The sequence below is a fragment of the Somniosus microcephalus genome, chromosome 8, assembly GCF_052327205.1.
Source record: "Somniosus microcephalus isolate GS21.2 chromosome 8, FLI_Smic_1.0, whole genome shotgun sequence".
NCBI lineage: Eukaryota > Metazoa > Chordata > Chondrichthyes > Squaliformes > Somniosidae > Somniosus > Somniosus microcephalus.
This window is the reverse complement of record NC_140994.1, coordinates 31249058-31271907: the sequence shown is the minus strand read 5'-3', so window position 1 is coordinate 31271907 and position 22850 is coordinate 31249058. Positions and strand designations below refer to the sequence as shown.

The 22850-nt window shown below is 43.4% G+C and overlaps 1 protein-coding gene across 8 annotated transcripts in view; it reads right to left on the bottom strand.

Annotated features, from left to right (window-relative positions):
- The window catches only part of ablim1b (actin binding LIM protein 1b), a 468612-nt gene that overhangs the window by 243294 nt on the left and 202468 nt on the right, over positions 1-22850 (bottom strand). For all 8 annotated transcript variants that reach the window (XM_085994431.1, XM_085994434.1, XM_085994436.1 and 5 more), the window contains one exon: positions 2161-2295. In XM_085994431.1, coding sequence (XP_085850557.1) covers positions 2161-2295 — 135 coding nt within the window. The remainder of the gene's footprint in view (positions 1-2160; positions 2296-22850) is intronic.

Genomic DNA, 22850 nt, shown 5'->3' with positions numbered 1-22850 from the left:
ACTACAGATAATGTCAGTGTTTGACAGCTTCACAGAGCTGTCAAACGATGACAATTCATCTGTCAAAAAATGACTTCTCTGTAACCGGCTTTCCCTTAATTGGCCTGCTAAGGGAAAATAGCATGGGTTGGCCACAAATCGATGGGGGCGGGACATCGACCCGACAAGCAGCAGTCCTGCCTCCAACGCGCCCCCATTGGCAAAATCGCTCCCATAAAGTCTGACACAATTTGGGTATTTGTAATAAGATTGAGAGGACTCTAATGTGACAGGCCATTCTGTGTGCAGTCTGAATGAAACTGAGGCCTTTAACCTTTATAAGAGACTTAGGGAGTGATTTACGATGGCTCCTTCAGGCGCTAAAGAACCTCCGAGGCGGCCAAGATGGTTGCTTGAGCTGAAATGCCGGTTAAGCCTAAATTTAGTGCAAGACTCCATCTTGGTAAAGGAGTTGAAGCTTGTGTTAGGAACAGCCGCCCGGAGGATCATTAAGGGGCTGATTGCCACTTAAATTGCCTGCCAGTGCTCATTAATGAGGCTACACAACATTTTGTGAATGGATATTCTGAGTAGCACAATCTGAATATATATTGCTTGACCTAATGCCCTCTCCTAACAGTGACCAGCTGATTGGTAGTAAACTAGTCATTGCAGAGGTATATCACCTTTTACTGTCCACTTGCTGCTGCAGGTTTGAAGAGGACTTTTGAAACACATCGGGAGACTTTCTGAAGACTTCACCAACACTCGATCAACGTTTATTCCAGAAACTCGCCTTATCTGAAGAAGGATATTCTTGCCATGGAAGGAGTTCAGCGAAGATTCACCAGGCTGATACCTGGGATGGCAGGAATGACGTACGAGGAGAGATTGGGTCGATTGGGCTTGTACTCGCTAGAGTTTAGAAGAATGAGAGGGGATCTCATTGAAACTTATAAAATTCTGGCAGGACTAGACAGACTAGATGCAGGGAGGATGTTCCCGATGGTCAGGGAATCCAGAACCAGGGGTCACAGTCCAAGGATAAGGGGTAGGCCATTTAGGACAGAAATGAGGAGGAATTTCTTCACCCAGAGAGTGGTGAACCTGTGGAATTCTCTACCACAGCAGGCAGTAGAGGCCAATTCATTAAATATATTCAAGAAGGAGTTGGATATATTTCTTAAGGCTAAAGAGATCAAGGGGTATGGGGAGAAAGCAGGTATCGGGTACTGAACTTGGATGATCAGCCATGATCGCATTGAATGGCGGAGCAGGCTCGAGGGGCCGAATGGCCTACTCCTGCTCCTATCTTCTATGTTTCTAAATTCTCTGAGGACTTCACCTGAAAAGAGTGAGTGCTGTGCTACTCTACCTTATTGGAGACCTTATAGGAATCACCAGGAGAAAGGGAGTGTTTGGTCATGGGCATCTTGCTAGGGGTCCCCCTTGGTCTGCAGGAGGAATGGGAGGAGGACACGAGGCCAGGCAGAGCAGCACCATCTGCTGCAGGAGAGAGAGGGACAGGCGGGACAGCAGAACTCCTTCCCCCCCTGCGGGTACAGCACATCCCTCCTCCTCTAGACCTCCATCGGGACCTCCAGTGCCACGTCCGAGAACATGTGCGCCCTCTCACTCGGTCCCTGAGCCATCCCGAAACCTGCCACTGTGTGTCAGTTAGCGCACGCCACACCTCCAGTGGAAGTGGGTGCATGGACTCCATATATACTGCTCCACGAAAACTGTGTCTAATCAGCGCTCGAGTACAAAACCCTGCAGGTTTCTGTTTTAGCGCCTCCAGGCAAGTTCAAATTATGGTGTCAGTAGTTAAGACAAAAATTGCGTGCTAAAATCAGACTTTCTTACAGGTGTGCCTTATTAGCACAGCACCCATTAAGTGCCTGTTTTCACCCTTTCACCAAAATAACCCCCTAAGTAAAATTTAGCAAACCATCAAACTAGTACAGAAATGTACTGGGCGCTACATTAAAGGCATGTCTGACAGCTGGAACTTAAAATATGTTTCAATGAAATAAATATTCATACAGTGAGCACACAAAGGCTCCATTCACAACATACGGTCCTTGTGGTCTAATTCTGCTCCTGATTTTATCTCCAATGTTTGAAAACAAAGAAAACTGGAAAATCCAAAGAGTCAAAAATCAGTATTGATGCTCTTACCTTTGCAGGTGAAGCATTTGAGGTGGAAATGTCTGGACTGGACACGCAGCACCTGTCCTTTACATGGGTCTCCACACTTGAAGCAGAGGATGGCTGGCTTTTCTGTAGGCTGGTGTGGGTCCTGAGGGTGAGCCACTGCAGAGAAGAGGAAAAGAAAACCATGAACGCTCCGGGTCAGCAACTCTTAAATTCACCACATATTTGCATCGCCAACATCATACTGATAGAGAGAGGCACGCTAAATGGATCCTGTGTCAGCAGCCAAACAGAAATGGCTAAATATTATTAGGCAGATTACAGTATTTTGTATTGAGCGCATCGCTGATGCATTGCTCAGACTTTCAAATCATCGGGGAAATTGAGTGATAGTATGGAGACAATCTAAGTTCAAATCTGATTAAGTTCACATGTACATCACTAGTTGGGATACTATTGTAAAATCCTGCCTTTTACTTTAGACAGGAGTGCAAATCTAACCTCCAAATCTAAAAATGACAGCGAGAACTATTAAGGAACAGAACTGAAATGAAGACTTCTTTGTAACCACCGCAGTTATCATTCAGTTATCTAATCTAAAATTCTGCTAGCCTCTGGCACCATACTAACAATGCAGACAAGAAGAATAAATAATGGAAGGGTACTATTTAAGGGTACGTTTTTTGTATTGTAGCATCAGTGCAACCAGGACTCTTTGGATGACCTGCTGTATACCTATCAACCAAGCAATGACAAAGAACTGTCACTAAATACAAGATGGAAATATGTTCCATAACAGGCACTGCCAAGCAAAGTCAAAGGCATCATAACAGTCCCAGAATACTTCAGAAAGTGCAGCTTATACTCCGACAGAGACATTGTCAACGGATAACTGATTTATCCTCCTAACACCGGCAACCACGTCCAGATTAAATCTGTTGATGGAAAATTAATTTGATCACTTTCTTACCTTCCCAATAACCCTGAACCAGGCATCAACTGGAGAGTATTGAGTTAAGCCTTTGAACCAGGCAGGAGCTGGAGAGTCTGAAACTACCTTTCATTATGAATCGGGGAGAACAGACATAGGCACATGCTTGCAAGCAAATGCATACATTTCCTTCCCCTCAGGGTAAGCAGGAGAGGCAGCAGTTTGACAACCAACATTTACTCATGTCATGGAATGCAGCTTGTGAATGTACAGCGGCGTGTCTGAATGGTAGTGCAGTGCGGCGCGGTGCAGCGCAACACGCTCAAAAGGCAGCGTAAATGACTGCAACGACTTTTCGTAAAACCACCATGCATGGGCGAATGATGCTGGCCCGCAGGTTAGCACAGGAAAAAAACTGGTTTTGCCAAATTCAAACAAAAGTGATGGGAGCGCAGCGAGGAAGCTGAGTTGCGGGGGGGGGGGTGGTGGAATAGAGAAGGCAAGGCAAAGAACACGGCGCCGGGTGCGAAAAGGAAGAAGGGTACAGGTCAGAAGTGCAGCATGGGATTATCTCTCCTGTTGATACTGAAGGGACGGAGGTCAGGTGCCAAGACAAGGGTAGTGAGGAGACAGCAAACCAAAGCACAAAATACTCTTATGATGTTCATTTTTATTGATTCACAGAATCCAATATAGCTGATCTTTTGTAATTCCAGATAAATTAACAGTACCTTCAATGCTGGATTAGTATTACATTTTTCTCATATTTAACATATCAATACACATCAAATCACTGATGCGCCAGGAACATATTCTGACAATGTAATGGACCAGGCTGCTTGTTAATGCATGCAACCGTTTCTTAGGCTATGATGTTTTAATCTAGATTGGAAAGATAAACTTAATTTCCTGTAGTAAAAAAATTAAGGAAAACAAAAGCCTCTTTAATGTGATGACTGGACTGAAATTTGGTCAGTACTGGTTGGTCTACCAATCAAATTGCTTCTGACCGAATTGTGCTGCCTGAATTTAACTGTTTTTCTCCATGGGTTAGCAAAAGGGTGAATCAATCAGTGGTACCATTTGTAAAAAGTGATAATTAATGCAATATTTAATGTGTGTGAATATTGGATATGGGGTTGTGCTGGTTAAAAAAAGCCTGCTTTAAGCTCTGCATAGATTTCACAGTAGATTAAAATGAGTGTGTGTAGACTGTAGACATGGGAGGTTCTTTTACCCCGCTCCAAGGAGGCAGGCTGGGAGGAGTTCCGGGCCTCGCTGGAAAATTTGTGCCTTTACGCCTCAAAAGGCCCCCTTGGAACTAAGGGCGGTGGGAACCTGGCACAAGTCCCTTTGAGGACTTCTAAAGGGAGCAAACCTTTTACTGGGGAAAGGGGGGTGGGGAGGTGGGTGGTGCGTGGTGGAATCAATTACCTTTCCTAATCAGAGTAGCTCCCAATGGGAGCTGAAGAGTTTAAAAAAAACATATTTTCCTTCGGCTCATCTGGGCCTCAAGAGGACTCCGCTCTATCTTGGAAGGGTGGATGGGCTCGAGCTGGGGTGGCTGCCATTGGTGCACCTTTGCAGGTGCTGGAGGCTCACCCCAGTTATGCAAATGACCCCATCCCTGGAAATTGGGCCGTGTCCCCGGCCTTGGCGATGGCAGGCGGGGGTTCTGCACCACTTTACATACCCTGCCAGAGCGAGGCCCCAGGAATTTCCAGGCCTCGGTTTTTAATTTCATATCAATTGTGTCTACAGTTTATTATGCCCCTCCTTATTTCCATACTATTGACAAACATACCCTCTGCCCTTATTTCTCTGAACATCTAATTCAAGGTCTTGTAGCAAGTAACCTAGCGCAATCTGTCTCACAATGCTTTTTGTTGGATTTAAAGTTTATTGTTCAAAATATTCTAAAGTTAACCAGAGTGTACCATTTTTAATAGAAGATTTATCATGTTCCGTAAGGATAGGAATACCCACAGACCACCCTATATATTGGTGTGTTAGCATGCAGCACTGAAAGGAGTGTTTGACAGTCTTAAATTGCTATTTATTAAGAACTGAACAGAATACAATTACGTTTAACTCTGAACCAACCATGAACTGGAGTTTTTTGAATGAACTATTACTCTGAACCAGATATGAAGTAGACAGAAGAGAATTATCTAATGCACTGAACCAGAGAAATTACCTATTACTCTGAAAGAGGTAATGAATGTGACAGTATATATTACCTGTCACTCTGCACTAGGCATGAATGGGGCAGTATAGCATTACCTATTACTCTGCACTAGGCATGAATGGGGCAGTATAGCATTACCTGTCACTCTGCACTAGGCATGAATGGGGCAGTATAGCATTACCTATTACTCTGCACTAGGCATGAATGTGACAGTATATATTACCTGTCACTCTGCACTAGGCATGAATGGGGCAGTATAGCATTACCTGTCACTCTGCACTAGGCATGAATGGGGCAGTATAGCATTACCTGTCACTCTGCACTAGGCATGAATGGGGCAGTATAGCATTACCTGTCACTCTGCACTAGGCATGAATGGGGCAGTATAGCATTACCTGTCACTCTGCACTAGGCATGAATGGGGCAGTATATATTACCTGTCACTCTGCACTAGGCATGAATGGGGCAGTATAGCATTACCTGTCACTCTGAACCAGGTAAGAATTGGAAAGCAGAGTGTTATTTATGAGTCTGAACCAGGGACAAACTGGACAGCATAAAATTACTTATTCTGCTGAACCATGCATGGTTTTTCAAAACACAGGCACTCCAATCAGAAAAGAAAAAAGGAAAGACTTGCATTTATATAGCGCCTTTCACAACCTCAGGATGTCTCAAAGCGCTTTACAGCAAATTAAGTACTTTTTGGAGTGTAGTCACTGTTGTAATGTAGGAAACGCAGCAGCCAATTTGCACACAGCAAGCTCCCACAAACAGCACTGTGATAATGACCAGATAATCTGTTTTTGTGATGTTGATTGAGGGACACCTGGGAATAACGCCCCTGCTCCTCTTTGAAATAGTGTCATGGGCGCTTTTACGTCCACCTCATGGGGGCCTCGGTTTAACGTATCATCCGAAAGACAGCACCTCCGACAGTGCAGCACTCCGTCAGCACTGCACTGGGAGTGTCAGTCTAGATTATTGTGCTCAAGTCTCTGGAGTGGGACTTAAACCCACAACCTTCTGACTCAGAGGCGAGAGTGTTACCAACTGACGTCAGCTAGGTTGGCTATCTGTACTCTGATTTAGCTTCAAAATAAATTACCTTGCATATACAACTGTAATTAGGTTGACTCTTAGATTTCGAACATAAAATGCTGCAATAAAAAATTAGCATTTTCATTCAGCTTGGGGTCCATTTTCTGTGTTTGCTCTCCAGATTTTGTTAGCAAAGAGTAAGGAATCTCTAGACTGATAATTACATGTTAAGATGCACTCTGCTCATCTCATTCATTTATCTAACTGGCATGTTATTTTCAGCATATCCTAGGAACATATTCTCTCGAGATGGGCTGGTTAAATATCAAAGAGCATGTGTCATCTTTGATTAAATCATCCAAGATGATTAGCTTCATCTATGAACATGGGTTTGCAGAATGAATTGTATCACTTTGCAAACTTGGGTGCCTTGACAATTTTAAACATTTCACGGTCTGTAAATCACTTTTCATTTATGAATTATAAAATCATAGAAATCGCCATCGAGGAGGGAGTTATTTGGTCTCTCGTAACAATGCTAGCTCCCACCCAGAGCTACCTACTCCAATCCCATTTCCAAGCTCTTGCTCTGTATTCTTTAACATTTTCTCCTTCAAATGTTTAGCTGGGGGGGATTTTTTTGTCCTTTTTCATCAATTTTAGAAGATGGAAAATCATGGTGTTTGAATGCAGATGTGTGTTCCTGGGATGCAGGCATGAAGGTTCAGGCACCCAGGACAATATTCCATCCGTTGTTAATAGCTGGTAATCATGCAGGGAGCGTTGATCTTTGCCTGAATTCCTAATGCATTCTCTGCACTGGCAATGCTAGTTTGTAAAATCTAACTGTTAATTGATTATTAAGTAGTTGACCATTTACACACAACCACTCTGTGCCTGTGACTGCTACGATAGCTGCGCCGTTAATGTGAGAGCACTCTCAGGTAGAAAGGAAGTAATAGCACTTACTGTTTCATAGTGATGCAACTGTGTAGAAAGAGCTGAGGGTTAAGCAACGGGGCAATTCCAGGATTTGGAGCGGGGGTTGAGGGGGTGGAGTGGATGAGAGAAGAGGGGACATTAGCCATGCCAAAAAGATTTGCCCCCATCATCCACTCCCCCCAGTGCTGGAACCGCGACTATTTTGTGTGTGCTAACTCAACAAAAAATAGAAAACATTCCTAGAACATGATGTTGATGCTGAATTAAATAGCTATAAAAATAAGTGATGGGAATACGAATTTGACTGTTGTATTATTGGAAACGAGTGGTTATAACAATGACAACATTTCTCAACATAACAACAGTCACTGCATTTCAAAAGTAGATACAAGCGACATTTCAATAAAAGGTACTTGATAAATATAACATTAGAAGTATTCAATTTTAATAAATGAAATTAGTGCTATTCTTTCCTAATTTAACTAATTTTAAAGATGTAATGCAATGTCCTCAGAATTCGAGAAAAGCTCTTCAAAAGTATTTCCAGTGAGATGCGCCTCGTACTGAGTCCAAGTGCTTTGCATAGTTGAAAGTGCAATCACTTCCTCTTCAAAGCTTTTAAACACTACATCATATTGTTCAGTTTATCATGGCAGCATTAGACTTGCCAAGGTCCTGACCAGTAAATGATGTGCTTTCCTGTTGTTGCTTTGTTGGCATTCTTGGTCGGAGTGTAATGTGACATTGCTTTGCCCTTGTCTGTTGCATCCATTATCTGAAACACACACAGCTTGATGTGGTCCTTCCTTCAATAGAACCAAAATATTGATTTATTACTCATTGAAGTGAGTGCTTAGAAGAAACTAACTAAAGAGCAACTAGTTTAAATTACAGTTTGCGGAATGACAGTGAACCCACCGCCTTTACAAAAAGTCATTCGCTTAAGAATCATTCGCACCTGCTGCACTTTTGTGTAATCTACTGGGATTATCATTGGTTGAAATTATTTTTTTGTAAACTACAAGTGAGAAAGTCCTTCACCTTCACTCACACCTCAGTCACTCTGCATTAGGACGTGCTCCAAGTGAAGCGGGTATTGCACTGTTCCCCATTCTGCATCCCGTTTAAAAACACAGCTCCCTGTGCTGCATCCCCTTGTGTTCCGCTCCTTACCTATTATGCTCGGTGGACGGGTCACATCATCCGCATGCCCGATACGAGACTCCCAAAACAAGCGCTCTACTCGGAGCTCCGACACAGCAAGAGAGCCCCAAGTGGGCAGAGGAAACGCTTCAAGGACACCCTCAAAGCCTCCTTGAAAAAGTGCAACATCCCCACCGACACCTGGGAATCCCTGGCCCAAGACCGCACAAGACCGCGCAAAGTGGAGGAGAAGCATCCGGGAAGGCGCCGAACACCTCGAGTCTCTTCGCCGGGAGCAAGCGGAAACCAAGTGCAAGGAGCGCATGTCAACCCAAGCACCCCACCCTCCCGCCCCTTCAATCACTGTCTACCCCACCTGTGACAGAGACTGTAGGTCCCGCATTAGACTCATCAGTCACCTGAGAACTCATTTTTAGTGTGGAAGCAAGTCATCCTCGGTTCCAAGGGACTGCCTAAGAAGAAGAATGGTGTCCTTATGCAGAGTTAGGTTTCTGAATAATATCATTTTTATTGAAAGAAATATGATGGAAACATCTGTTTCCTGGAAAATGAAAAGCCTTTCAGGCCAGCAATTAAAAGGAAATAACCTCAACAACTGTCAGCGCCTTCGTAAATTAACTTGGTAATAATTATTGCAAGTTTGGTTTCAGCTGATCTAACTTTTGGCAGACATAAATTCACCAATGACTGAGCATCATTGAGGCCAGACATTTCCAAAACCATTGGGCCACCAAATTCAAACAAATAAACCCAGTGGCATGAATAGGAATACTAACGGGGACTGCTGTACTCTGAACTCATGCTGACCATCAGTCAGAGAGAAGAGAGCAGCAGACTGTCGCTGAAGAATAACACAGCCTGCTTATTGGGAGAGTTTTGAACCAGTATAAAGGACAGTGCAGTGGGGGAGACTGGTTGTAGAGTCCAAAACAGTGGACCTGAAGCTGAAATGCTGGTATGTCAACACTGACGTTTTTTCAACAGTCCCTCAAACGTCACTATTCCTTTCAATTCAAAGTCGCTCACTTCAAATTATCTGATAACTCAATTTTTTGCCCTAAATTTCTATTTTCCTGTGCTATTTACATTGCTTAATACGAATTACTGGATAATTCTATTTCTTTTTAGCACACGACTTTGAATTATCAGGTGTAAACTGCATTGAGATGCAACTTAATTTGTTTAAAAAAAAACATTCGGAACCATGGTATATAGCAATATAAAAGTTGACAGATAAGTCAGAGAATTTGTAAAGATTTTAGGGGTGAAATTTGTCTTAGTGAAAAATGGGCTGTGGCATGATCAGCCTTTTTACACTCCAGCCGACTTTCTTTACCATTTTGCGTTACCGCCCAAGATGAATTTCACCCTCTTTGTTGCGGATTTATTTTAATCTGCTCAATCTAAGTGTCACATTGGCTCAGTAATCATGCTCTTACCTTTCGAGTCAAACGGTCATGGGATCGAGCTCCACTCCAAGACTTGAGCACGTAACCTAGCCTGACACTTCAATACAATACTAAGAGCGTTGCAATGTCAGAGGTGCTGTCTTTTGGCATTAAACAAGGGCCTTCCTATCTGCTTGTTCAGGTGAACCTAAAAAGATTGCCTGGCACAACTTGAAGGAGAGCGTGGACTTCTTATCAGCGCGCCAGCTAACATTCCTCCCTCATCAAGCACCACCAAAACAGATTATTCATTTATCCCATTTGCTGTGTGTGGGACCTTGCTGTGCACAAATTGGTTGCTGCATTTGCTTGCAAAACAACAATGAGTACACCTCAAAAGTACTTCACTCGCTGTAATGCAGTTTGGGACGGATTGTGCAATAGAAATGCAAGTTCTTTCTTTCTTTAGTCTAATCAATTTATGTATTAGATGCCAGGAACATGGGTACAGGGGAGGGTTACAATGTTCTTTAGACACTTCACAGCTAGCTTACTAAGGCTATTATACAGCTTTGTGGCTGTATATTCCTTCTAAAAATATACTTCCACTTTCCTCTGTAACTTTTATTTTAAGGGCTATTAATGATCGGAAGACTGAGAAGATCTAGAAGACCATCTGCTGCTCATTGTATCCAACTAAGTATCTCAAAGACAACTTTCTAAAAAGTACTGTATACGTTTAAGTGGATATTTATTGTACCTGATTGTCACAATATATTTCATTTCTCTCTTGATACCATCATTTGTGCTTTAAAAAGTCATTGTTGCTCTTTCAGAAAGATTTTGGATAGTTTCAGTTCTTGGATAGACAGGAAAAGCCTGGACCAAAAAATTGATTTTTTTTCAATCACGTTACGGAAAGAAAACATGGTATATTTTTAGAAGGAATATACTTTGGTTTATATACAGCATAGTGGGAACTTTCTCTTTAAATTACTGGGTTCATTGGTATCCATAATTTATTTTAGACAAGCTTGAAAAAGACTCTTCAATATATTTATAGTGCATTATATATCCAGACGGAATCGTTTTGGAAATAATCTGAAGAGGCCCTACAATTTGAAGCAGGCGCTAAATATAAATCTGGTGCTTCCTCAAAGGTGAGGAGACAGAGGCAGGAGGAGTTCGGAGAAGCTGATATTCCAGGCCATCCTTGTGTGTCTACCAGCTGGTTGCCCAACCTCTTAACTAGGGTATTAAATGAAGCATGGGGCGACCGGGACACAAGAAAAAGGAGAGAAACGTCTGGGAAATGTTCCCATTGTATGGCCTTTGACTTCTGACTTAAAAGAACAGAAATGTACCCCAAAATACAAATTCAAATAAAATGTAAATGTCAACATTCCATTTTTTTTTTTGCTGTTGAACTTTTTTCAAATTAGTTATCGTCACAACTTGAGTATGTTTTTAAAATTCAATCTGTGGTTCAGCCCCATTACACCATGGGTATGAACTTTCCTGCAGCCCGATGTACAAAGCCTGACTTATCCACTAATCCCCAAACAAAAAGACATTCTCTTGCTGGATTTAGAATATTCAGTCATCAGATCAACTTGCACGGATGAGATACAGATGAAGGATAAATAGTAACCGCACCTCCTTCCTTTTCTTTTACCTTTAATCTACCATTCCTCTGGAGCAACACAGTATTCACATGGGCTGTCCACAATTACCACTGCACCAAATTGACAATTCTAATGTGGAGATGTGCCACATAGAGACCAAACAGTCCCCTCTAAGGAGGTGGGGCTTTGAGAGTGCCACGTTATTTATTTTTCTCATAATTTTCATCCTATCCACTCCTCTTCCAGAGGCAGGGAAGTGAATAAATATCTGAAATAAGAATGCATTTGCTTTACTCCTGTTCTCTGTATGCTAGCTTGTCTTGTGACACTAGGCACATGAAGCAAAACACATCATTGTTATTCTCTTCTATGTATTGCTGCACAATATTTCACACAACTACACAAAGTATTGGTAGATGGGGAAACCTAAACTACAATTATTACTTTCGTACAATATATTTGAATCAAGTACAGTAACGTTTCATCTATTACAGTGAAAAATAATAAAAAATTTACAAATGTGATGAATATGTTTTTAAGACGTTTTGGAGGTACTACTTCATTGCACACTCTATAATAACAGGGCAAAATCTAGCTCAAGTTCAGTCTTCTGATTTAATTTCCAGTTTACAGTTCTGTTTCAGGGGTTGGTGGATGTGTACAGGAAACTTTCGATTTACCGGCACCTAAATAACCAGAAATGTCGGTTAACCGGCAAAATTCAGGAGTAGGTTTTACTTCATATTTATTTGCCTTCTTCCATCTGTGCTGTGCAAGGTTGTGGCTGCAGCTGTTGCTAAGCTACAGAGACGCTTGAAACTTGTGTTCGTTGTTCTACAGTTGTTGCTAAGCAACAGGGTTTGTTGCTTTATACGGAGCTGTCAGCTCTCCCTATCTTTTACTATAGCGTTCGGTTATCCGGAATTTTTGATGAACTGGCACCACGTCGGTCCCGTCCGTGCCAGATAAAAGAAAGTTTCCTGTATGTGGGAGCCGGTGATAAGCCCTTTCAAATAGACAGCACAGAATACTCTTGCAAACAATAATGTTAACATAAGCTGAATTATATTTACACAAAGTGGAAGAGTTGCCAAGTTGGTTGAGCACAGGGCCTTAAGGCTACACTGGGATTCTTAGGGGGTCTCTTTAACTTAACCCACCCAGTGGGAAATGGGCAGGTTCGGGTTGGGCACCCGTCTTACACCCCACCTGACTTTACTCTCTATTGAAGGCAATGGAGAATAAAATCGAGTGGGGTGTAAAATGGGCATCCGACCCAAACCAGTCTGCTTCCCGCCCGGCGGCTTCGGTTAAAACTATCCATTTTATTTTCAGCCGAGCCATGAAGCACAAAATTGAACACTGCACAAATGCATTAACAGGGTTCGGGGGATTTCAGCTTGTTAACTGCCTCATTAGCTACTTAACAATTGTCTTAACGTCATTATTACTGGTGCATTCTGATTGGTGGAACTGTTGTTCAAGATTTCTGATTAGATCACTCTTCAGGAAATTGTACTGTCCAAAAGTATGTTCTGTAAGTTATTCAGTCATGGAAAAAAAAACTGCTTTTCCCCATTGCAGAGCGACTTATACTGTATTCAAATTTAAGGCTGCTTTAACATGAGCTTTTGAGAAAGAACACTCCAATATCCAAGAAGGGACACAACTGGAAGTCAGCAGCAGGCACTGACTGGGCGCCAGTCTGAGATGGCTGACGGGTCTGACCAGCTGCCAGAGCTTTTCATTCTTATTCTTGTTTGATTAAACACTCTCGTTCATTAAGAAAGAATCCTGCTTTGCTTGCCAGTTATGAGCGATGAACAACATTTTCTAGTTTGAGCAAGATTTAACTGGGCTACGCTTGCATATTAACCCTGACTCAAGCCTGTTTACACAAAACCATTAGTCATGTGGCCTGTAGTCTGAAAAAAATGGAGAACTTTTTCTCCTAAGTGCATGATTTATAGGTTGTATGAATATAAGACCATTGATTATATTCTTCAAATCATTAATCCATTCACGTCTTTCAGCACAATTACCTTGACCCTGAAATTACAAACAAATTTTTCTAAATTCCTCTCGCTCCTATTTTAGTGGGAAAATTTAATTATTTTGCAGCATACAAGGAGTCAATTCAGCCCATCGTGCCTGTGCTGACCCGCTGAAAAAGCTATTTAAAAAAAAAATTGTTTATGGGACGTGGGCATCGCTGGCAAGGCCAGTATTTATTGCCCATCCCTAGTTGCCCTTGAGAAGGTGGTGGTGAGCCGCCTTCTTGAACCGCTGCAGTCTGTGTGGTGAAGGTACTCCTACAGTGCTGTTAGGGAGGGAGATCCAGGATTTTGACCCAGCGACGATATACTTCTAAGTCAGGATGGTGTGTGACTTGGAGGGGAACTTGGAGGTGATGATGTTCCCATGCGCCTGCTGCCCTGGTCCTTTTAGGTGGTAGAGGTCGCGGGTTTGGGAGGTGCTGCCAAAGAAGCCTTGGCGAGTTGCTGCAATGCATCTTGTAGATGGTACACACTGCAGCCACGGTACGCCAGTGGTGAAGGGAGTGAATGTTTAAGGTGGTAGATGGGGTGTCAATCACCTGGATGGTGTCGAGCTTCTTGAGTGTTGTTGGAGCTGCACTCATCCAGGCAAGTGGAGAGTTTTCCATCACACTCCTTATTTGTGCCTTGTAGATGGTGGAAAGGCTTTGGGGAGTCAGGAGATGAGACACTCGCCGCAGAATACCCAGCCTCTGACCTGCTCTTGTTGCCACAGTATTTATGTGGCTGGTCCAGTTCACCTGGTCTCATTTTCCTACCCTTTTCTTTTTCAAATATGTATTGACTGCCCTTTTAAAACCTATTATGGATTAAGCTTCCACCACTGTTTCAGGTAAGTAATTCTATGTCCTAACAACCCTGTGCCTAAAACATTTCTCCTAACCTCTTCCTTTATTCTATTGGTGATGATCTTAAATTTATGTCCACTTGTTACCAATTCACCAACAAGTTGAAAAAGTTTTCCCCTATTCTCCTTACCAAAATATCAGAACTCTTCTTAACCCTCTTTCTTCTAATCAAAAGAACCCCAATTTCTCCCGTCTCATCTCATTAACTGTAGCCTCTTATATCTGGTATAATTTTAGTGAATTTTTTCTGCACACTATGACCTTGAAATCCTTCCTAAAGGCATCCAAAACTGGACACAATATTCTAGCTGTGGTCTAACCAATGATTTTTTATAGTGTTGTGTTTGTACCGCTATACACAACTACATAAAATAATAAAGTAGCAGAGACTGAGAGTAACTTCAAGTGGTCTTTACTGGGTAAATGGAACTTCGGCACTGACTGTACAAATCGATACGCGTCTGTTATATACGCTCGCAACTAAGGATATACATCCGCAATACAAAGTACAGGTAGACTACCCTTTATCCGAACTTCCGAAAACCGAAACCCTCTAAAAACCGAAGGTTTTTTCGGTCAGCGTAAGTCGTGCGCACGACATGACCAGAGCGGCGCACGACTTACGCTGAGCAGAGGATCAGCGTAAGTCGTGCGCACGACCCCCCGCCGACCCCCCCGCGGAACCACCTGACTCTCTTCCAAAGGCTCAAAAGCAACGAGAGCTCTGAGCCCGCGGCGGTGCCGGCCCCTGTTCCGACCGAGCACGACGACCTGTTGGTGGAAATGCGGAACTGTAAGATTCGAAATTTTCAGCAATAATCACGCAAGAAAATAGGGTTAATAAGACAGTTTTATTGACCAAAAGAAGCTTGTACAGAAAAACCTTTGATAAAAGGGCATACAAAATGGCCGCCGGACCTCGTGATCAGTTTCTGGGACCATTTGATTTCTGTTACTGCAAGCCAGACAGGCTTGTGGATTGAGGACAGTAAGCCCGCGAAAGCCAGTATCGGGAAAACGAAACTCAGGGAACTGAGCATACCTATTAATTGGATTCTAAGTACAGGACAGTCTTGGGTTACAGGATGAGGCCCATCAAGAAATGGGCGGACAATTGAATGAACACTTAAACGGTTTTCCTTTGTACAGTAAATGGGTTTAACAGCCATCAAGGGCAATCTCCAGACCGATCAATATATGAACCGAGTTACGGTGACAAAGTAAAAGACATTATCGGCCCAGGAAGGCCAGTTAAGCTATCACCAGCTCCCGTTACAAGACAAAGCGCCCCTGCAGGAACTTCATTGCATTCCAGGCTAGCAGCGACGGACAAGCCACGACTGCGGACCCCCCCGCGGACCCCCGCCGACCCCGACCCCCGCGCCGACCCCCCCGCGGACCCCCGCCGACGCCCGCCAACCCCCCCGCGGACCCCCGCCGACCCCGACCCCTGCCGACCCCCCCGCGGACCCCCCCGCGGACCCCCGCCGACCCACCTTGCGAAATCCGAAATTTTCTGAAAACCGAAACACAGCTGGTCCCGAGGTTTTCAGATAAAGGATAGTCTACCTGTAGTCCCTTCAATGTTGTATACATTACACTTCCTCCCCCTTTAGTTTAATAGCATATTAACGCAAAATTTCTATAATTAACATACAGAGCCTGTCTTTACAGTAACAAAATTCAAATTCCAACATAACATTTTATTTTGTCAACAGCCCTTTTACAAGTCAAGTCTCTGGATAACGTCTCTCCAGAATCTTTTGCTTTGGGGAATGAGACTGTACAGGTACAGTTGCATCAGATGAGCTATCAGCACAGGTAGAGCTCTCAGCTGAGGATGAGGCTGGTGCTGATGCTGATGAATCAGGAGTGTCTGTTTCCATGTCAGGTGAGTCTGGGCGAGGTATAGGGGTGTTTTCCACCTGAACGTCCAGTCCACATGGCGTCTCAAAACGTTCTCTCCCACATCCACAGTATACATCAGTGGTCCCTCTCTTGTGGATATTGTACCTGGTTGCCACTTTTCCGTCTGGAAATCACGAGCAAGAACGGACTGTCCCACACTGAAGCTTCTTGTTGGCTTAGCAGTCAAATGTTTGAACTGTTTGTTCTCTACATCACGACGTACATTCGGTTTAAGAAGGTTCATGCGAGATCTCAGGTTCCTGTTCAGAAACATCATCGCTGGAGTCTGATTAGTGGCTGTGCGTACTGCGTTCCGATAAGCAAAGAGGAAATTGTCTATCTTGTGTTGCAGTGGTAGATTCTCGCTGTACATTGCTTTGATGGCCTTCTTGAAAGTCTGTATGAATCTTTCTGCCAAGCCATTTGTAGCTGGATGGTATGGGGCAGATGTGTAGTGCTTGATTCCATTTTTCCTCACGAAGCTTTGGAATTCGTCAGAGACAAATTGTCGTCCATTGTCTGTGCAGATTTGTTCTGGTAGTCCATTTCTAGTGAACATGGTCCTCAGAACTGAAATGGTCTTTTCAGATGTGGTAAATTTGATTTTAATGACCTCGGGCCATTTGGAATGTGCATCGACTGCAATCAAGAACATGGAGTCCATGAACGATCCAGCAAAGTCGATGTGCACACGTTGCCATGGTGATGAGGGCCATTCCCATAGATGGAGAGGGGCTTGTGGTGGTGCGTTCTGGACCTTTTGACATCCTGAGCAGCTCTTTGTCAGGTCCTCGATCTGTTTGTCAATTCCCGGCCACCACACGTATCCATAGGCAAGGCTTTTCATCTTTACCATACCTAAGTGGCCTTCATGCAATTCATCTAGCACTCGGTTACGAAGCTTGGGAGAAATCGCAACTCGTGAGCCGCACATCAGTGTTCCTCGACACACTGATAACTGCTCCCTCCTAGCTGAGAATGCTGGAAACAATGAGTCACCATGCGCTGGCCATCCCTTCACAGTGATGTCATAAACTTTTGACAATGTAGGGTCATTGCGTGTTTCTCTTTCAATGAGGGAGTTTGTCACTGGTAGCTGCTCAACTATTGTTGTGTGAAATACCTCTGCTGAGTCAACTGTTGTAGTTCGCTCTGAGGTCGGCAGTGGTAAACGTGACAAACCATTGGCGTTGCCATGTTGCTTGGTCCCCTTGTATTCAATGTCATACAGGTGAGCCCCTAGGAAGAGTGACCATCACTATAGCCGTTGTGCCGTCATCACTGGAACGCCCTTCCTTGGGTTGAAGATTGAAACGAGAGGCTGGTGGTCAGTTAACAGTGTAAACTGTTGACCATACAAGTAGAGGTTGAATTTCTTGACTCCCCACACAAGGCTGAGGGCCTCTCGGTCAATTTGTGCATAGTTGCGTTCAGCTGTAGTCAATGATCTTGAAGCAAAGGCTATTGGTCTTTGAGCTGTCTGGGAACTTGTGACAACACGGCACCAATGCCATGGGGTGAAGCATCACATGCCAGTCGAATAGGTAAGGATGGGTCAAAGTGAGCTAGCACCCCTTCTGAAGTAATGAGTCTTTTACTCTCTTGAAAAGCTTGTTCACAGCTGTCACTCCACTTCCATTGTGACCGTCTGTGGCAGTGCATTTAGTGGATGTAACACTGTGGATAGGTTGGGCAAGAACTTGTGATAGTAGTTCACCAGTCCAAGATATGATCTCAACTGAGACACATTTTCAGGTGTTGGTGCATTAATCACAGCTTCAATCTTGTCTGGAGACTTGTGTAAACCGTCCTTGTCAATCACATGTCCACAGTATGAGATTTCCTTTTTGAAAAACTCACACTTGTCTCGGTTCGCTCGGAGCCCATACTCCCGTAACCTGATAAGCACCTGTTCGAGGTTGGAAAGGTGGTCGTTGTCATTCTTGCCAGTAATGATGATGTCATCAAGATAACACTGAGTACCTGGGATCCCCTGCAGGACTTGGTCCATTGCCCTTTGCCAGATTGCAGGAGCTGATGCTATTCCGAATACCAGCCGATTGTATTGGTAAAGGCCTTTGTGCGTATTTATTGTCAGGTACTTCTTTGATGCATCATCAATTTCCATTTGAAGATAGGCCTGGACCAAGTCAATCTTTGTGAAGCGTTCCCCTCTTGACAGGGAAGCAAAGATGTCCTCAATGCGAGGCAATGGGTACTGTACTGTGTGGAGGACTGGGTTAACAGTCACTTTAAAGTCTCCGCAGATGCGCACTTTTCTTGGCTTTCCTGGTTTTGTGCTGGAGGTTTTCTTCATCACTGGAACTATAGGTGTGGCCCATTCACTCCAATCAACCTTGGGCAGGACCTCTAACTGCTCCAAGTCCTCCAGCTCTGCTTCTACTGAAGGGCGAATTGCATAAGGCACTGGTCTGGCCTTGTGGAACTTTGGATTTGCGTTCTCCTCAATCTTAATTTTTGCTTTCATGCCCTTAAGTGTTCCTATTCCCTTCTTGAACACTTCCTGAGAGTCAGAGAGTATTTGTGACAGTCTCACAGGAGTGGCGTTGCTGTCCTCCTTAGCTGACACAAACAGTGCTTGGATGGTGTGCCAATCCAACTGTATTTTCCTGAGCCATTCACGTCCCAGTAATGGTGGTCCTCCATTTTCCACTACATAGAGGTTCAATTGCGGTATTTTTTTTTCTTTGTATGTCACGGTCACTTTTATTTTACCTTTGGGGCACACTCTTTGTCCTGTGTATGTCTTTAACAGTACTTTAGTTGGCCTTAGCAGTATGTGTGAAAACAGTCATTTGTAGTCATGTACAGAGATCACTGTTAAAGCTAAGCCTGTGTCCAACTCCATTTTCGGCCCAACTCCTGCCACTTCTGGAGTGACCCATATTATTCTGTGATCCTCTGTTTCTTTCACACTGTGTAGTTTTAGGCAAGCCAGATCCTCTTCCTCTGAGTCTGTGTCACTTTTTTCTTTATCTGAACTGTCTCCAGTCACGTGGTGTACCTTCTTGTTACTCTGTATTGTATCAATTTTCTTATTTGCTTTGCAGACTCTTTCAATGTGCCCTCGTTTGCCACATTGTCTGCAATCTTTGTCTTTAAACCAACAATCATTGTGGTCATGTGACATTTTGCCACAGCGATAGCACTTCTTTTTTTGTTTCAGTGACATTTTGTTAGTGGAATATTCCAGGGATTTTTGTTGAATTTCTAAAGCGCCACGTGCTGCTGCTTCCATTGAAATTGCAATACTTAGAGCCTTCTCCAAGGTGAGATCTTTTTCAGACAGGAGCTACTTTTGTGTGCTTTCACTTTGCATACCACACACAAATCTGTCCCTCAATGCGTCTGATAAGCCCACTCCAAATTGGCAATGTTCTGATAATTTGCACAACTTTGCCAAATATTCAGAAATGCTTTCATTTTTGCTCTGGTTCCGTTTATGGAATTTAAATCTTTTGGCTATGAACAGTGGTCTGGGGCTTAAATGGTCTTGGAGTGTGTCCACTATTTGTTTGAATGTTTTGTTTGCTGGCTTTTCAGGGGTTAATAAACTATGTAGTAGCCGTATGTCTTCGCGCCCATAACACTCAGCAAAACAGTGGCTTTCTTTTCTACCTCCACTCCGTTAGCCTCACAGTACAACTCCACTCTTTCAATGTAAGTTGCCCAGTCTTCAATGCTGCTATCAAATGCTGCAATAGTGCCAATCATCACCATTTTTTTTTTCCAAACCCGTTTTTCTTTCTTTACTAGTTAGCTAGCGTCATGCAAGCCCTGTGCACTTTTCACTTGACTTGCGTATCCCCCGCCTAGCTTAGCAAGCGTGCTCCGTTTTCTCTACCTTCTCGCTCCTTTCTTCCAAATTTCGGTGTCCTCTGGATGCGATGCCAGAATAGGAAGATGTAGGTTCATAATTCTCGTCGCCAATTTGTTGTGTTTGTACCGCTATACACAACTACATAAAATAATAAAGTAGCAGAGACTGAGAGTAACTTCAAGTGATCTTTACTGGGTAACTGGAACTTTGGCACTGACTATACAAATCGATACACGTCTGTTATATACGCTCGCAACTAAGGATGTACATCCGCAAAACAAAGTAGTCCCTTCAATGTTGTATACATTACATATAGGTTTAACATTACTTCTTCGCTTTTGTACACTATGGGCAGAATGTTACCTTCCAGGCTGAGTTCGAGGCGGGACTGCTGGTTTTCGGGTACAAGTCCCGCCCCCAGCGACATCTGACGAACTGATGCTATTTTGCCCTGATTGGCCTTGTTAAGCCCATCCTGTGGGCTTGCTGGCCAATTAAGGGAAAGCCGGTGTCAGATGACGTCAGTTGATGACGCTTCACTTGCCGGTTTTCTTAAAGGCATATGCACCACACTTGTTTGACAGATGATTTGACAGTGTTTGACAGCATTGAGGTGCTGTCAAACACTGACAATCACTGTCCAAAGGTGAGCCCTTGCACCCAGGCCCTCCAATTACTCTCTCCTTAGGATAAAACAGATGGGACCTGCAGCTGAGATTGCAGAAGCCATCTGTCACTTCTCCCGATGAGAGGAGGCCACACAAACACATCACCACTTGTCACCTGCAGAAACATCTAACCATATTAAAAATTACTTTCACAACATTCCCTTACCTCTGATACTAACCAGTGTCCCATTGCATCCTTCACACCACTTCTGCAGCCGTCATCCAAACACCAACATAACAACAGATCCACAGCACGCCTCACTTATCCTGGCAGGGTTCCCCAACATCGGGAAACCCGCAGCAGCAGTCAAAAAATTGGAAAAAGCCTCTTAACTGCTTGTTAACAGGCAGTTAAGTGGCTATAATCCTCTTCCCGCCGCTAGGAGTCGGGTTCCTGCGCAAATCGGGGAACCGATTCCCAGGAAGATTGGTGAGAGGCGGGTTGGGAGCGGGTTTGGGACCCGCTCCCATTTTGGGGGATTTTCCCAGCTGTCCCGCCTCCAGACCTGCCTCCTCAGTGCTGGTAAAATCCAGCCCTTAATCCTATTTATAAACCCAAGGATCCCATAACCTTTCTTTATTTCTTTAACAACTTGTTCTCCCACTTTTAAAGATTTGTGTATCTCAGCCCTTGTGTCTCTCCGCTCCTCCTCTCTTTTAAAGTTTTACCATTTAGTGTATATGCCCTCGCCTTATTCTTCCTCTCAAAATGTATCACCTCACAATTCTTTGCATTAAATTTCACCTGATATCTATCTGCCCAGTCTACTAATCCGCCTCCTGAATTTTCTTACCGTTATCTTCATAGTTAACCACACTCCATATTTTTGTGTCATCGACAAATTCTGATAATGTGCCAGATCATTTATACATACTGAGAAGAGGTCTCAACACTCACGCCTGTTGTGATACCAACAGTTACATCACTCCAGTCTGTAAAATATCCATTAGCCACTACTCCATTTTCTGTTTTTTTTAAACCAACTTCTTAGCAAATGCCACCACACTCCTTTTAATACTGTGTGCCTTGAATTTAGCAACAAGCCTCCTACACTGCACTTTATCAAGAAAATCTATATATGCACAACATTCATTGCATTTCCTTTATTAACGCCCTCCATTATTTAATTAAATTTGTCATATACTAGTTGTCTTTTACAAATCCATATTGGCTGTTCTTAAATAAATCAGAGCTTTCCAGGTGAGTCTTAATTTTATCCTAGATCATAGTCTCTGGTAGGTTACCCACTTTGACATTAGGTTGACTCGTCTATAGTTACCTGATTTATTATACAGCTGTACTGCCAATCCTGCAGTCCTCCGAGATTGTGGTCAAAGCCTCTGCTCTCCAACTTCACTCAGAAATATGTGCCATGTGCCAACAGAGCCCACTATCTTTTCCACTTTGCATTCCACCAATTTTTTCAGGACTACTTCCCTATCTACAGTTATCCTATCTAATTGCTCCAGCTCCTCCTCTTGTACCCTTTCATTCACACTACCATACTCTACTGGGAAAGCCTATTTGGCTAAATGAGTTAATGCCACTAGTACAATCATGGAGAACAAAATTTCAGATGAACATTAAGCATTTGCATGCAAGAACCTGACAGCATAATTTCAGGGACCTTGATTTCAAAAAAAAATTTCAAATTAAAATTGCATTGACTTCCTCATTAAATAGTGCAACTTCCTGAATGAAAAAAGTCATCTCCCTGCTTGTAGCACTGAATCCCATAGACGTAACTTCTTTCAACAACACCGTCTTGGCGATTTGAATCTCTCCCTGCAGATTGCGAGAGAAGCAAGAGTTTTTAATTTAGAAAAATATGCCTTCTATAGCACCTTGTGCTTAAAAACATGCTTTTGAGGACAGTTCTGATGGCAGGTTTAACCAATGAATAAATGAACCATATAGACTAGGAAAGTCCTAGGTTCAATCCCAGGCATTGCTGATTTCATCTAAGGCAGCACTAGGGGTGTTACAATTGGTCTTAGCGCCGAGGGTCAGTGAGGAGAAAATCAACCATCGTTCCCACTTCTGATCACTATCCAACAACCTCAGCTGGAAGAGTGCAAATCCAGCTTTCGGTTAAGGACAGGGTTAGAATCA